Genomic DNA, 17644 nt, shown 5'->3' with positions numbered 1-17644 from the left:
TGACATCTTTTACAACTGCTGAATTGGAGTCATTTTGGTTCATGGATGCTAGACTTGTGCGTTTCAGCGGCATTATCATTGAAACTGTTGGCTGCTCTTCTGTGCTCGACAGAGTTGTCTCTGTTTACAGTAGTTTACGAGTCTTAATAACGTCCTCCTCTATTTTGTCATCTTCATTAGACAGGGTAACAATGTTCTTAATGTTCCTTTTAATACTCCTGTCTGTAAGTGCTGAGAAAACTGCAGCCTTCTGTTCAAAGTTGCGCTCATGCATGTCATCTGTTGTGTTTCCTTTAGCACTGCTGCATCAGTAGTGATACTTTGGAAAAAAAGTGACCACTTTTCTCACTCTGTCTAAAAGCCGGTCTATCTGGTTAACACCATTCCCTTCTGTTATGTCAGGTTAACTGTACAGTATGTGCAAAGCATCGAATGTGTTGTTAATTCCAGCCACTTCAACTGTATTCACAAAGCTCTTGCCGTTATCTGTTATCACAGGAATGGTGGTATTTCATCTGTCAATTTTCCATTCTGCTTGAGATTCCTATAGTATTTCTGACAAGTGGTCACTTGTGTGACTTTCTTAGAAAGCTCCCTGTCTGGAGAACAGGGTTTGCAATTACTCAGTTGTTGGTAATGTTCTTCAATATTCCACAATCTTCTAACCTCTACTGTTCTTTGCTGTTTTTTCCGTTTTTTCTGTGGTGGTGATCTGTGCCACCACCACCTGATTAAGGCATCATGTAGCCCCCCTGTGTTGATGGACTGAAGGCGGGTGTCCCAACTGTCCATAAAACCAAAATCATCAAATACTATCATGTGAAACTTGAAAACAAAGAGGACTGATTTATGACCTTTTATGTTAAGTATAATGCCCAGTGGGGGCTGGGCGGTCTTTTTGGCCTTGAAACCCCTGCAGATTTAATTTTTTTCTCCAGACTAAGTGGAGTTTTTTAGTTTGTTTTTTTTGTCTGTCATCTTGGCCGTCTGACCTTACCTTTTTCCTTTGTTGCTTATTCTTTATTATTATAGCCTTATCTTTTTTGTTTCTCATTTCATATAACTATCTTTTTGTCTTCTTGTAAAGCACTTTGAGCTACATTGCTTGTATGAAAATGTGCGATATAAATAAATGTTGTTGTTGTAATGTAGTGCGTCGTGATTGTGATGACGCTGAGTTCCATGCGAGGTATGACCCACCAGTAGTTAAAGCAATGAATTTTGCATTGCTCAGATTCTCACAGCATTTCATATCTGATTTCCAGCACACTGAGAAAATGCTTAAGTATTTGCTCTATTGTTTTTTTAACTCCTTTTTTACTTTCGTATTGGCTGCCTCACATATTCACCGCACAATAGAGAAAAAATTTGGGGGAGTGGTAATATCTGCTTTTTAAGAGAATGGCATTCAGACCTTGCACTGATCCCTAGTATAGATTTCTGGACAAGTCCTGCTCATGAAACGTCACAGATTTCGAAGTTTGATTGACATTTTTGACAATGGGGACTGCATTGGAATAAATACCTGTCTTGATCACCCTACTGTTATAGAGGAAGAGCTCCCTGTGCATTCTTTGCATATATTTTAATGGCTTTGCTTTAAGAAAAATTAAGTTTTGTGTTACAGTTAACCTCCAAAGGCATAGCATTTGGCTTTAAACCCAAGAGTGCAGTCAGTCATATGGCTTAGTGAGAAAATAAAGGTGTTACATAAACTTTGTGCCACTGTAATAAAAAGATCAGATCCTCATGAAATGGATGTCGGCCATGAGTCTGGTGTTATTGTTAATGAGTTAATGAATCGACCAGCAGGCTAGGGGTTGAACATCAACTCGCCTTTACTATGCTCCCATACCCTGAATCCTTCAAAGATCAAACAGCCCATGAAGTAGGTGTCACTGACAGATTATTTGAAGCTGGTGCGTCCTTCACAATCTCCAACGCCATCCGCCAGCCATGCAGGACAGGTGATGTTGAGACCTCGCCAGTCTCAGGGTCTTCCGACAACAGCTAGTAATTTTTTTTTCCCACAGAATTATAGGGAATGACTAGTGTAGAAAAAATGTTTTTGCATGTTATCAAAGGGTGGCACAGTGGTGCAGTGGGTAGCGCTGTTGCCGCGCAGTTAGGAGACCCAGGTTCGCTTCCCAGGTCCTCCTTGCGTGGAGTTTGCATGTTCTCCCGTGTCTGCGTGGGTTTCCTCCGGGTGTTCCAGTTTCCTCCCACAGTCCAAAGACATGCAGGTCAGGTGCATTGACGATTCTAAATTGTCCCTATTGTGTGTGTGTGTGTGTGTGTGTGTGTGTGCGCGCCCTGCGGTGGGCTGGCACCCTGTGCCTTGCGCCCTGTGTTGGCTGGGATTGGCTCCAGCAGATCCCTGTGACCCTGTAGTTAGGTTATAGCAGGTTGGATAATGGATGGATGGATGTTATCAAATGAAATTTTATGTACTGCACTTTATGGGTTATTTCATGGTGTTATAAAAAGTGCATATTGCCAAAAATAGTGTTTTGTTATAAAGAACTCCATGAGGAAAAGTGTATTGTTGAGCAATCTTTAGCAAAAAATTACAGATTTTGTTGGTCAGTGGAACCAAACTCCCTATTTCCCACAGCTTCAATGTAATAATATTCATGACTTCAACTTGCATGCTGTTTCTTGGAATGTAATCCCTGTGAAAGTTGAGGATTGACTATTTACAAAATATACATCTTGCCCAAACTTTAAATAGAATAATAATTTTGTGATTTACATATGTTATAGTGGTAATTATTATTATAAAAAAGAAATGAGTTTGTAATTTAAGAAGAGCACTGTAGGCTGTAGCTAAAGCAGTTGCAGTTTGGGGTAGTGCCGCGATTGTGATTTTCAGAACCGTGACATGAGACTAAGGACTTTTGAATAGGTTTTGGTTTCAGAGCCATTACATGCCTAATAGATATATAGATATATTTTATATATAAAATAATATATATTTATTTATTATAATATATAATTTATTATAATATATATTTATTTATTATATATAATATAATTTATATTTATTATATAATATATATATATTATGATATAAAATGTCATATTGTTGTACAGCATTTTGATTTGTATTATTTAGTCCTATAGTAATTAATGAATCCTAGGTAATCACATTCGATATTTTTATCATCTTTTCATTGAAATAGTAATAATAAAATAGTACTAGCTTGAAGAGAGAGAGAGAGATTGGGAGGATGCGCTGATTACAGCGCGTTGTCACACCCACCACACGACGAACCACCCGGATTGGGATCCGAGTGCTGACGTTATAGTGTCAATAGTGAGGAATACATTACAAAGGTTTAAGATCTTATAAATAGATGAATAATTATATTTTAGACCCTTACCATCTATAAAAAATTGTTGTAACAAAGATATCTGCTACTATAGACTAGGGAAAGTTTTACTTTTATATAGGGGTTACATTAGAATTATGTAATCCATCCAATCTAATCCATCCAATTATGTAATCCATCCAATGGATGGATGGATGGATGGGGAACTATTGGATGTTACCATGATACACACAGCTCCTAGAATGGTGCACAGGAAGAGCTTTGGACAATACAACTCCTTTGTATGTATAACAGATGATCAGCAGACCGTCTATTCAGAAGCCATTTCAGAAAAATTCCTTTCATAGCACTGCTGACTGAGTATGTTAGCTGTTTGTAGCAGTTTTAGTAAGCTGTCTTTAAAAGGAAATTCTGGGTGCCTTTTGAAATCATTGTAGCCTTGTGTGTCTGAGGGATAGCTTTAAACTAAAAAGATCACAAAGATCTCTAGTTCTCTCCTCAACATAAAACTCGGGTAATGGATTTAGCTATGAATTTGGCTGAAGATTATTTATCTTGTCAGCAAGTGCTTCTTCCTAATTGGTCACCATTTTTGCTGTCATAGTTTGTTGGCTTATTTTCACTCTTTCCGGGCAATTTTGTACTGTGGTTCTAATGAGGCATCCACCTATCACTGCTTCAGTAGCTTGTTTATAAGATGGTCCAGCATTGTATTTCCTTGCCAAGAAAGACATATTTGTCTCCTTATTAGACTAGGGGGCTTTGCACCCTGCTCGCTTCGCTCGCCAACCTCCAGGCCGGCACTACACACTAGCCACTTTGTGATTCTGATGCTCGCGTATGGGGATGCGGATGTACAATTTAAACAGATTGTTATTTTCATGGAATTGTTACAGATGCATAATTGAACTAACTATTTTACATTACAGCAAGTAATTAACCATATTAAAAAATAGTAAAACGTAATAATTTGAAAGTGGAATGGAACATTGTCCTGAGACAAGACTTTTTCAAAGAGATATTTTCAAGTCCCGAGAGACGAGACTTTGGCCATGAAATGTACAGCTCAAAACAGTGTTCCATCCTGAGTTGTAAACTCTCTGACAAGTCATTTCATCCAGAGTATTTGCACAAGGCCCATATGCTTTATAAAGTTTCTCAAGAACAACTTAGCTACTATTCCTAAGACATTCTTCTTTATAACATTGTGTACTACATCTTTACTTGCATTAGAGAAGTGACAATAAGGTGAACCATGCATTGCCCATACTGCTTTAACTCTTCCTTATGATGATGTTACCCATCTAACATCAAGGACACATCCAGTGTTTTTCAACTTAATTTCTACTTGTGTGGTTGCTGAATCCAGTTTTCTTTGATTTTGAGGGTACTGGTGATAAATCGGAAAATAAAATGTCCATTTCAGAGCAGGCCTTTGCAATATCCTCTGCAAACGGCTGAAGCCTACGACTGAAACAATGCCAACCAATAAGACAAGGGTTCCTCTTTTTCAATGTTGTAAAAACAAAAGTCTTTCTCCCTAGGATTACTAAAGCTCCATTTGAGCAAACATTCATGCAAAACCCGAAGCAAACATGCATTGTGAAAGCCATGTCTTTATAAACAGCTAAGTAATGCTTCAGAATTCTTCAATCGTCATAGATAGTATGCCTAAGAGATACTAAAAAGGTTGTAGTTTTTCAGAATTGTTCATTGAACCTGTGACATATACGTTACACATCTTTTGCTCAAAAGATGTGCTGTCATTGATGATAATAGTAACCCTCGGCCTTGTATATTTAATGCTGGTAGTTAAACAAGTAAGCATTTCCTTTGAGTTAAAGTTGATTATTTCTGCACAAGAAACATTACAATGTAATACTCTTTTCCTATTGGTACACCATTAATCTTCTGAAAATCCACAAGATTTAAGGTTTATTGGTTTTGACAATGTAATAGGCCATTCTAAAACCAGAACAACTAAGCTCTTGGTTTGCAGTATACATAAATAAAGTAGTTTTTTAAAAATACTCTTATTGCTCCAACAACTTCCTCAATTGTCCATGACACTAGAGTTTGTTCTGGGTTGTTGCTCTGAAGTGTTTGACTGATGCTGATGCTCTGGACTATGGCACTGCTGTTAATCTGAACTGTGGCTGCTCCACCGCAGCTGCTCCGACACTTGCTAATTTTAGAACTTGAGCTAATCAGTCTAAAAGTAAACTTAATGTTTATATCAGATATTAAACTTGGTATCTAACTTTACATTCTTCATAGAACTACAGAAAGTAGGAAAACATTTAAATGTAACCTTAGACTTATTTGTGTTGCATTCTTTCGTTATATGAATTCCATTTTGTAATAGAAGTAATATACAGAATCACTGCAAAAATCCCTGTGAAAATAATGCCATTAATATTCTCTTGACTTTTCATCTTCTGTTTATCCCTGTAAGACACAGTGATTTGGAATTATTAGTCAGACAGTCATTGTCCAACCCGCTATATCCTAACACAGGGTCACGGGGGTCTGCTGGAGCCAATCTCAGCCAACACAGGGAGCAAGGCAGGAACAAATCCCCGGGCAGGGCGCCAGCCCACCGCAGGTCACACACACAGGTGGCGCAGTGGTAGTGCTGCTGCTTTGCAGTAAGGAGACTGTGGGTTTGCTTCCCGGGTCCTGTCTGTGTGGAGAGTGCTTTGAGTAGTGAGAAAATCGCTATATAAATATAAAGAATTATTATTATTATTAACTTGCATGTCTTTGGACTGTGGGAGGAAACCAGAGCACCCGGAGGAAACCCACGCAGACACGGGAGGAACATGCAAACTCCACGCAGGGAGGACCCGGGAAGCGAACCTTACTGTGAGGCAGCAGTGCTACCACTGTGCCACCGTGCCGCCCCGAATTATTAGTGCTGGTTCAAATTAGTTCAACAGTTAAAAAGATGTCTCTGTTGTCAAACTACAATATTAGTCGTACCACACAAACTAACAAGGTCTAACTGCACATATTTAGATATTGTGATGGGGAAAAAAGAGAGACAATTAAAGTTTTCTTCATTTCAGTAGTCTGAAATAAGTCCACTAAACCTGAGCTAACACTGTGTCATTTTTGGCATAGTTATGCTGTTGCAGAATTTTTTTAATCATGGCTAAGTTACGCATAAATCGTGTTTTTTTTTCACATAATTTCCATAACATTGCTATGTTAGCAGTGGAAATTCAGATTGCATTTACTTGTACTGTAGTCTTTTGGGCTAAAGGTTGTACAGTCTGAGCAGCTACACTGCATTGCACTCATAGTCTACTGTGTGAGCAGTTTCTTGTCCTTTTTTTCTCTTCCTTCATGTTGGGCAAGTTGGGCAAGCAGTACGAGTGATTGTCAAATGACAAGTTATCTCTCATCATTCTGTGCAATATAGCCAACTAAACCAGGGTAGATAACTCAGTTTTAATAGCTTATATTTATCTTTACATTTAACTTCACCTTGCACACACAGTTAACAAACTGTCAATTTTAAATTTGTAAGCTGCTGTACACATGTTCTGCTATCTGTTTTCTTACTCAACTGAAACTTCACTGTGCATTTTCTATTACTACCAGGGGCAGTCTCTCTGACAAAGCTGAAACGTGATTGGCTCTTTTTCTCTGACTTGGTGTGCAGCAAAAACATGGATATAGTGAATATGGTTCAAGCTGCAGAAAGTGGATGGTCAAATCAATCAATTTCAATCAATAACATCACGCGAGACAAGGCAGTGAAACAAAAGGACAGCTGCTGCACAGGCTTTTAAATGATCGACATGCAGCATGACAAGCAGAACATGCACCTCGGCAGCAGCAGCACAAAGCCAGTAGCTGATCCGTCCACTTCTCCTTAGTGTGCGTTCAGCTCCCCCCCCCTTCACAATGCGAGCTGAAGAGACAGCGAAGTGACTGTAGCGTAGCGCGCCCCTAGGGGGGGAGGGGGTGGGCGAGCAAAGCGATCAAGACGTGATAATCACGGAGAGACACTTTGATGTCATGCGAGACTAGACATTACAACCTTAGGCAGCAAGACCCGTGAGACGGTGACTTTTGCACGTCTTGCCCTACTTATACACAATTTAAAATAAATTCATGGAGAGCTACAACCTAGCAGTTGTTGGAATGCTTTTGGCAGACACACTTCATGTACTCTCTGCTCTTAAAACAACAACACGCAGCAAGACAGCAGCTGGTCTGACTGCATCTCCTTTGCATGCATTCAGCAAACCACCACCCCCCTACCCCCTTCACAATGCGAGCAGAGTTATACGTCCCACGAGAAAGAGATTTAACCACGCCTGGGGCCGGAAATAAAGGACAAATATTGTTTTTACAAAAGTTTTAAAGTAAAAGTGAAAATAATGCATATGTAACAATTCCCATGAAAATAACAATCTCTTTAAATTGTACATCCAGTAAACTGAACCCGGGGGTGGGCGAGCGAAGCGAGCAGGGGGCAGAGCCCCCTAGTTTATATAAAATATTAAAGTACTTTGTGAAAGATACTATAGATAACCTAATTAATTTAATTTTATTTAATATTGATTATAAAATTTGCAGAAATTGTGAATATGTGCTGCATATTTTGGATTTTTGTACTTTATTATGTTTAAGTGATGAAGTAACTTTGCTAATAAAAATCATTTATGTTGTCTCTGCAGGGAGAAGGTGCAATTCATTCGCAGTGAAGGCACTGTAGGGCTGATGCGCCTCTCAAGTGATGCAGACCTGGTTATATTGCTAAGGTTAGTGAGTAGTAGAAAGGGGGAATCTTTATGTGCCATGTTAACTAAGATATACTGTATATGCGGCCATAGGGAGATTTGGTGTTTAGCGCTGCTTCTTTATGGACACTCCACACTGCTGCACACTCCTGCACACTGTTGCATTTTGTATGGAGCATGCATGTTCCCCATGTTTGAGCATAAACCTGTTGTCATAACAGCCTTGAATTGTATTAAGAAGGTGTGAGAAACTTTTATTATGCCACTTGGAGCCAAAAAGAAGAAAGTCTGTTCTTGTAATCATAGCTAGCTGTGCCCGTGTTCAGTGATGCTCTAAGTAATTAATGTTACATTCTGCTTATACTCATCTTAATGTTCCTATTCCTTAATTTTGTTACACTTATACTTAGATCTAAATCATAAGCAGATTAAAATGGGAGGAAGGTCAACAAGTTATTAAGTTTGCTGCTTGCAAAATATAAATCTTTTAAAATTTTTAATAAGTAGTAATTGAGTAGTGCATGTCCTGTTTCTGAAAGTGTACAAGTTAGAATGGAAAGGAAAAGGGTATATTGTGAAATGTATTCAACAATATGTGCTGTAGGCAGCAGACTGAGAAATATTATTTCATTTTTAATAATTGTTAAATTAAAAGAAACAAAATCAACCACAATTATGTTACATAACACCACACAGCTGCTTGGAATAGATCATTAAGCTCTGATACCATAGTGAAATCCACTAGATAGCACCTGGAGAAATGTGCAAAATGTGAAGGTGTGAAGGTGCAGTCTACAGTTGATTGTCTTTTGTACCTTTCTAGATTGCCATTTAATATTGAAATCTTACTTAGCCTGAATTGTAGAATATACTTTTATCTCATGTTCATTTAAAGGTTAACTCATTTGCATGACACTGAAACACATCAGATACAGTACATTACAAAACGGAAAGGACAACTTAAGCAAAATTGTTACCTAAATGTGAAGTCTTCCTGAGTTGTGCAATGTATTTTGCAATGTATTATAAATCATAATTATTTTTTGCATGTTGCATGTTTCTTCCATGCTTATGGTTGCCAAATTGTCTTTAATTATATTCTGTGTTTTTTGTTTAAATGGACAGGCATAGTTAGCCTTTCTGTTTTTGACTGATGTTGTAAAACTTTTTAAACATTCAGTAAGATGGGTAAAAATGTAAGAATTTTTTATGATTTTCCAGTGTGTTCTAAAAAGTAAAAAAAAAAAAAGGGGGGTGCACTGAGTGCTGTGGAGACGGGTGGGCAGAGACACAACTGGCACTCTTAATAAGCAGCCTCTGGGGTGCTGGGGAGGTTCAGTTAAAAGAAGAGTGTGTTTAACTCGGTGGTGTGGGATGGTGTTGAGTTCAGGGCTTGTTTGTTTGTCCTGACCACATTGTTTTTTTGGTTGTGAAGTCAGAAGAAAATAAATAAAACCACTGTTTAGTTTTTTTGGACAATTACCACCACTTGCTTGCGAGATTTATTTGCCCACCTGGGAAGGGATACTACAATATTACCTAGGTAATAATACAGTCTTTACATTTTTCTACAGTTTATTTGAGGAGGAAGTGATGTCATATGTCCCCCCACATGCTTTACTGCATCCAAGCTACTGTCAGTCACCACGAGGCTCTCCAGTTTCTTCCCCACAGAATTCTCCAGGTATTGTATTCAAGGGGAACTTCATGATATTTTCAGCTTAAGTGGCTCTATTTAATTGCTTCTCAAATGTTTTTAACTCATTTAGAGAAGGAAAATATAAATTGATTTTGCAATAGAAGACCTAATAATGTGGGAAAGATTATGTGCCATCATTTAATGCCTTTCCAGCTTTTTAATTTATTGTTACTGTCATTTTTAATTAAACTAGCTGACTAACCTACCAGAATAAGAAAGGATAAAGATAGAAAATAATTACAAATTACATGTTTTCAAATGGGCGGCACAGTGAAATAGTGGTAGCGCTGCTCCTGTGCAGTTAGGAGACCAGTGTGTCCCGTGTCCTTACCTTGTGGAGTTTGAATGTTCACCCTGTGTCTTCATGGGTTCCCCCTGGGTGCTCTTGTCTCCATCTACAGTCCAAAGCATGCAGGTGAAGTGGATTGGTGCTGCTAAATTGGTCCTAGGGTGTGTGTAGTGTGTGTTTGCTCTGATTGACTAGTGCCCTGTCTGGGAATTTTTCCTAATTTGTGCCTAATGCTTACTCGGATAGGCTCCAGCTCCCACACAGTCCTACTCAAGATGAAGAGGTTTAGAAAATGGATGGATGAATGATATTTCCAAATTTTATATCAACCTTAAACTTGTTGCACTTAGCACACATGTGTTGTTACTTGAGGAAATCTTCCACAATTGTATGTGGTTTTTCCAGTGTTTGTGGTTTTTCCTTCTGGTGCAAAGAACCCATTATTGCAGTAAATATGCCCATGGACAATATGGCTTAGGCCCATGACAGAAACAGTGAGAGCAAACTGCTTAATTAAAGAAAAATGATATGTAATGGGCAGGAATCAAACACCGATATTTAGCTTGAAAAGAAAGCATGCTACCCATCAGACCACCATCACAATCTATATGGCACTGTTTCTCAACAGATCACACCACCATCTTCAACCACTAGCCGCTACCAAGGCTGAAAGTTATATTATAAAAACATAACGCATGCCTGTGTGCTTCACAATAAACAGAGATTGTGCTATATACTGTAGACCTAGAGATGACCAAACTCCATTTAAGTTGTTGTAATAAGTCAGAGAGCTGTTCAGATAATTGCATAGACATTTATTTGTTTGTAAACATTAGTTTTCTTGACATTTCCTCTTTTTACTTTAATTTCCCTATTTGCAATAACTCCATCAAATCATTTTCAGATATCTTCTTCTAACTTGCCAGTTAAAGTCTGTTGTAGGCTACTTATATCATAAAAAAGAAAAGGCAATTTCCCCTTGGGGATTAATAAAGTATATCAAATCAAAAAAATCATCTTGATTATTTTACTAGTTAAGGTTATATGCCCTTTATAGGTTTTCTAGGTTTATAACACTGACATGTTATATTTCCCTCTGAAAACTGTATGTCCACTTCAAAAGTGATTCTGTAACGATACTTACTTTGTTACATGGATATATACAGTACATGTGCAATCTTTTTTCATTATAAATGCTTTTGCATCCATTTTCAAATTTACACAAATGTACTTAGCTTGACCCATTTTTGTGTAATTAACAACTCACCTTAAATTAAGAGATGCTGAAATGCCTTACAAGAAAACAACAAAGAAGTTTGCAATGAGTGGTAATTTGAACATAAGACCGCCACTTTACAGAGAAAGCATCTTCAGTGCCCATCAGGCCTGTGAAGAAGAATAAATGTACTGTAGATTAGTCAGTCTTTAAAATATTTTGTTGGAAAAGAAGTGCCAAAAATACCCTGATTTAGCATAAACTGGCCTAATTCAGGGTGTTCGTAAGAAATGTGATGATTTATTTCATGAGTTAGAAGAAAACAATAAACAAGAGCAGATGCATCAAATATTTGAAATCTTAATAATGTGTACTCAATCAAATGTTAACTATTCTTGATTATAATAAAAATTTGTCATTTTTCACCCTCTGAGCCAAGCAGGGTTAGACCCCTAGTAAAGCATCAAAAATAGCATCATATTCATAATCACTGACCTTGAAATAGTCTAAAACAATAACCCCCATGCATATGTTTAAAGTTTGTCATTTTAAGTATTCAGAGAGTGTCTCTTAGAGGACTAGGACCACTGGTAAAGAATCAAATGATCAAAAATATTATCATATTCATGATCAGACACATTGAAATACCATAAATGACACACCACCTACCTATATTACCAATCCCGTTTTTTTTTTTCAAAGTTTTGTGAAAAAGAGTAACTTTGACCCCGCATCCCATTATGGGTTGAAGGTGGCACGCACAACTTCAAGTCCTTCTGAACCATTTTTGCTGAAGACACCTACTGATTTACTCTTTATCATATTAGTGTACTTTCCTGCACAAAATATGTTCCAAAACTGGGCCTAAAAGTTAAGATTTTATGAGACTAAAGGGCCATGAAACTGAACATTCTGCATAACTATTCGTCAGGAGGAGTCAAATGGTCAACCATATGTGGAGGTTTTCTCATACTGGCAAGTCAGGAGGTGCTAGACAAAAACAACCAAAGTGATTTAAAGCGTTCATAAATAATTCTTATGAATTCAACAAAAGGATAGCTGTTGTTTGGTAGCTGTATGTTTTTTCCAGTTTTCATGCTTATTCTTGAAATTTTGACATGTTTATCTAAAGCTGTGGATTTTGATGGAATTGTCTGTATTCCAATCTTTAATAAAGATGGATTAATAGCAGAGTGCTATGTAAAATAAAAGTTGTAGTGACTTCATTATTGCATATTTGATTTTGTTCATGTGGCTGATTTGCGCATTAATTTATTTGTTATTTTAAAAACTATACTTTAAGGTATTATTTTCCTGGTGAAATGCTAACTGTTGATTACTTTTTACTGTTACATATAACTTTTACTCTGTAAAAGGGTCTGTGTAAACAAAAAGAACAGTTGGAAATGTAGCAGGAACTCACTATTTACAAAATTAACTGCAAAGCGGAATGTACTGCTGGCAGTCACTATGACATATCAATTCTAGTATATAGTTTCTATCAATGAGAGGAGTTGTTGCTCTTTCTCCCTATGTGTCAAAACAGGTATCAATATTATGGAATGCTTTTTTTTGGCAGTACTATTGGATGGAGCCTGATCAGTATTGTATGTCTTTTTCCAGAATAACAATTTCAAAGGTACAGGGAAAATGGACAGCCATATTAAACTTCCAACTTTGAACACTGGGAATTTCCACAGTCCACATAATATCCAAGAAAAAGATGTATACATAAGTCAGTGGTGAGCAGGGTACTAAAGCTGCTGCAGGCTTATAAAGATCTGGTGGTGATCTCACACGTGCAGCATCAGGAGGCCCAGTCCACTTAGTCTAAACATTTAAAACACAAGGAACATACAATAAAAAGTAATATGACAGTATAACAAAGTAATATGAATCAAAGAGTAATGAAATACTCATTAAAAGAGTACTCTGAAGGTACTCATTTGCTTAGTCAGAGGATACATAGGGCGAATGGAACATTGACATTTGGCATTCTTGGCATTATGCCATAAAATTGCTACCTAATGCAAAATGTGTGCCCATTCGTTGTTTTGCTTCCTTAAGTCATTGACATAAAAAATGCAAGCCTGTATCAACTGAAAATATACATAAAAAATGCAAGCCTGTATCAACTGAAAATATACATACTATTATGTCAATCTGAATAGTCTTTGACAGAAGTTAGGCAGTTTGAGAATTGATGAACATTGCCATAGCATGCCCTGCAAATACTATAATAAATTAAAGTAGTATTTTTAAATGTAAACATGAACAAGATGGGGCAAACAAAGAATAAAGCTAAATACGGGTGATTTATTTCCAAAAAATGTAGGTAAAGAATGAACCAGAAAGGGAGCTGGTGAAATTAATACCACTTAGGCAAAATAAGCATACTACCGCCTCTCTCCACCTACTGTATGTAAAAGTGTACTATGTAGGATATGGCTGGCTCCACAAAATCACTCCTTCAAGCACTCACTGATGCTGGCTTCTTCTGGTGACCTCAGGCACTCCTGCAGCCCCGATCCACCATTCACTATAATAAACTACCATTTTAAAAGTACAGATGCATAGCACAACTGTTCATGTATTGTTATAGCTGATGCTCAGGTAGATTAGATGACTTACTATGGGCCACACAGTGGGTTAGGCCTTTAAATTCCACAACTCTTAAAGTGATTTGAAGACATTTTTCCAGTGATTTTAATTGATAAAGTAGATCAGCAGAATTCAATCAGGTTAAGAGTGAATCAACGTATTCAAGGACACCACTGGAAATTTAGAAAAATTTCCTTTAAGACTGATACCAGGAAGCAATTCTTTACGCAAAGAGTTGTGGGAATCCGGAACAAACTACCAGGACATGAAGTTGAAGCAGAAACCTGGACAATCTTTAAGAAGTATTTGGATAAGATATTGGGACAGCTTAGCTATTAGCTAAACAAGAGTTTGGAGGTCTCAATGATCTCCTTTTGTTTGTGAAATTTCTTATGTTGTTATGTACCATTACTGAATATTCTGAATCTTAATATACTTGATATTCATCATCACTATCACTAGAAGTTTACAAATGTAGTGTTATGTAGAATTATAGGGAATATTTGCTGGAGACATGACCAGCAAACTGAAGTTTTTTACTTCATATTTCCAATAACAGCAGATAGAAACAATTATTGCTAAGTACACAAGTTAAAATTATTAAGATTTATCTTCATTAATTATCATGATTTCCCTTTATTAGCAAAACCACTATTATGTTAAAATTACAGTGGTGCCTTGGTTTGCAAGTGTAATTCGTTTCGGAAACGTGCTTGTAATCCAAAGCACTCGTATATCAAAGCGAATTTCCCCAGTGGACACTCAGATGATTCGTTCCACAACCCAAAAATATTCATATACAAATGATTAATACAAAATATAAAGTAAAAATCTGCGGTGGGTTGGCGCCCTGCCCGGGATTGGTTCCTGCCTTGCGCCCTGTGTTGGCTGGGATTGGCTCCAGCAGACCCCCGTGACTCTGTGTTCGGATTCAGCGGGTTGAAAAATGGATGGATGGATAAAGTAAAAATACATACAACAAATTAACCTGCACTTTACCTTTGAAAAGAATCATTACACACACACACATGTGGTCACAGTGCTTTAGTATACAGTATACGCTCATACAGATGTTGACTATGTGAGTGAGGCATGCCGACTGAGACCGGGCATGGGAGACGATTACCCACAATTCCACAGTGAGAGAGTGAGAGAACCACCATCAGCTCAGTTTTGATCACATAACGCTCAGCAGACAAAGCATATATTGTTACGCTTGAGTCACAAAGTTGCACAGGAGCACTCAGGGTTTTCCAAGAGACAGAAACTTTATTGCAGTACAGGTGGAAGAAACACAAGTCTCTTTCAGGAGCGATCTGGGCGCACTGTCAAAACCGGCCGCCACAGCTCCACCTCTTGATCAAAAGAACACAAAATCTTCCACCTCAAAGGGGTGCGGCGGCTCAGGAGCCCCGACCGGAGCCGAGGATGTCTGGGGGAAAGAGACAAGGCAGTGAGACACTAGGACAGCCTCGGTACGATCTTTTAAATGTTCGAAGCCCAGTGCGAGATGCAGATCATGCGGCACGGCAGCAAGCAACAGGCTAGCAGCTGATCCTGCAAAGAGGAGAAGAAAAGCTGTGTTTGTTTCCCATTGTTTCACAGTTTAAGAGGGTGTTTTGGAGGAGCTGCCATGTCCCCTTGGGGCTGCGTTCACCGTGTTCACAATATGTGCTACTCGTATTGCAAGACCTCACTCATTTATCAAGTTAAAATTTATTAAAAATTTTTGCTCATCTTGCAAAACACTTGCAGACCAAGTTACTTGCAATCCAAGCTTTTACTGTATATTTTTTTCTACTAAGTATACAAATCATGGAATTTGATCACATTAATGGCAAGGGTTAATAATATACTACAGTATGCTAACTCTAGTCTCTAGAATTGCTCATCTAAATGTGATTTTACTATTATTAACTAATCAGTTAAATTTTCTTTAGAAGATATGATTTTGAAGTAATATTTTGTAATATATTACTGCTTAACAGTTTGAGTTTTGGCAAGAACATCAAACTCCACACTGATAGTGGCTGGGATTTGAGTCCAACCAATGGCATCAGGGAGGGCCATAGGACAAATACCCCTGTGTTCAACTTAGTCTTCTGTTTTTTAGTGTACAATGAAAAATTCAGGTTTCTAAACATCAAAGTTAAATCCCAAGAATTGTTATAAGACACGTTTTAATGAAAGTCATCTAAAGCATGTCTACATCAGTTTTATGAACATCTTGATGCAACAGACATTTAAAAATCAAATTGGTGGCATCAGCATTGGGTTGGTACTGCAGCTGAAAACTGAGTTTGTAATGACAGTGTGCTGGTCCACTTTGTTTAGATAAACCTGAAAATGATTCAGCTAAAGAGCAGAGATGCTGTAATAATTCATTGTCAAATGTAATACAGGGCAATGGGAGCAAAATATGAATGTAACATTTTGGGCTTTATTAATTAATTTAGGAGGCAGCAGAGTAGTGCAGTTTTATCAGTGCTGTTTCATGGTTCAAGTGTCATGGGAAATTGGAAAATTTTCTCTGTGTCTCCATGGCTTTTCATACTACATTATAACAGAAATGGGGACTCTAAATCAGCTTTGTTTGACTGAACATGGTGTGTGTGTGTGTGTGTGTGTGTGTGTGTGTGTGTGTGTACCCCGTGTCAGATTGGCACCTTCTCTTGGGTTGTGTTCCACCTTTTGCCCAATGTTGCTGGGATAGGCTATGTTTCCCTGTGACCCTGAACTGAGTTGAAAATGTTTGTATGTATTTAGAATTTAGCAGCATGGTTAACAGAAGAAACATTCTCTTCTTTTTTATTGTTATTATAGCAATTACTGTATCTTTATGTTTAAAATACAAATAATTGTTTTACAGACATTTACTTTTCACACGCTTATCAGCATTTGAAAACACAATGTTTTTATTGTGGTTTTTCAAACTGAATTTGGCTGACGCGTTTCCTGCCCTGTGTCTACCTTTCATAACTGTTGCAGACACCCCTCAGTAGACATGTACTTTCCAAGTGCAGACTTGCTTGCGGTGCAGTTACATAATATGCAGCAGATTTTTTTTGTTTTTAAAGTGAATGTGTGTACATTCACTTCATTCAATGCATTGCTTTGTGTTGAGTGATGTCATGACATATTTGACTTCCATCCAGTTTTACCTCAGTTGTTTGAATTTGCTATTATTTCTTGTACCTCCCATCACGTAACCCTGAAATCTTTCTACAATATCAAATGCTGCCTCAGAAAAAAGTGATATATTTTTCATCTTTCCATACATCATTCATGCATATGAATTCACAGTTCTAGGGAACTTGCAATTAAACACATTGTGGTAAAGTAGGAGGAATACCTGATTACCCAGAGAAGAAACCCCCCCACACACAAGAAGAACTCTACAAAGGCAGTGCCCTGACTTAGATTCTAACCCAGTCTGTCCTCTGTACGGCTGTGGTACCCTATTTTTTACTTAGTGTTTCTTGAATATTATTGAGTAAACGTTACAAGGTTTTCTTTTTTAGAGGTTGAGAGCACCCACCACATGACAGAGCACCAGGATTGGGACCCGAGTGCAGCGGGTGATACCTCAGCACCACACTGGAACAGTGTGAGGTTTTTTACGGTGGCTGGAGTGGCAATCCTGCCACCAACCCCCAAGTTTTCCCTGTAAGTTGGAGGACCTGCTTGCAGGGCCGGATGCAGATTCATGTCATACCCAGGACGAATCAATTGCAGGTTAAGGGCCTTGCTCAA

At 37.9% G+C, this 17644-nt stretch overlaps 1 protein-coding gene across 3 annotated transcripts in view; it reads left to right on the top strand.

The window, feature by feature from the left end:
* The window catches only part of LOC114656187 (E3 ubiquitin-protein ligase HECW2-like), a 358966-nt gene that overhangs the window by 278695 nt on the left and 62627 nt on the right, over positions 1-17644 (top strand). For all 3 annotated transcript variants that reach the window (XM_051931045.1, XM_051931046.1, XM_051931047.1), the window contains 2 exons: positions 8024-8107; positions 9661-9770. In XM_051931045.1, the coding sequence (XP_051787005.1) occupies positions 8024-8107; positions 9661-9770 (194 nt within the window). The remainder of the gene's footprint in view (positions 1-8023; positions 8108-9660; positions 9771-17644) is intronic.

This window comes from Erpetoichthys calabaricus, chromosome 8, assembly GCF_900747795.2.
Source record: "Erpetoichthys calabaricus chromosome 8, fErpCal1.3, whole genome shotgun sequence".
Classification (NCBI taxonomy): domain Eukaryota; kingdom Metazoa; phylum Chordata; class Cladistia; order Polypteriformes; family Polypteridae; genus Erpetoichthys; species Erpetoichthys calabaricus.
Note: the sequence above shows the minus strand (reverse complement) of the source record. Positions and strands in the feature narration are given on the sequence as shown.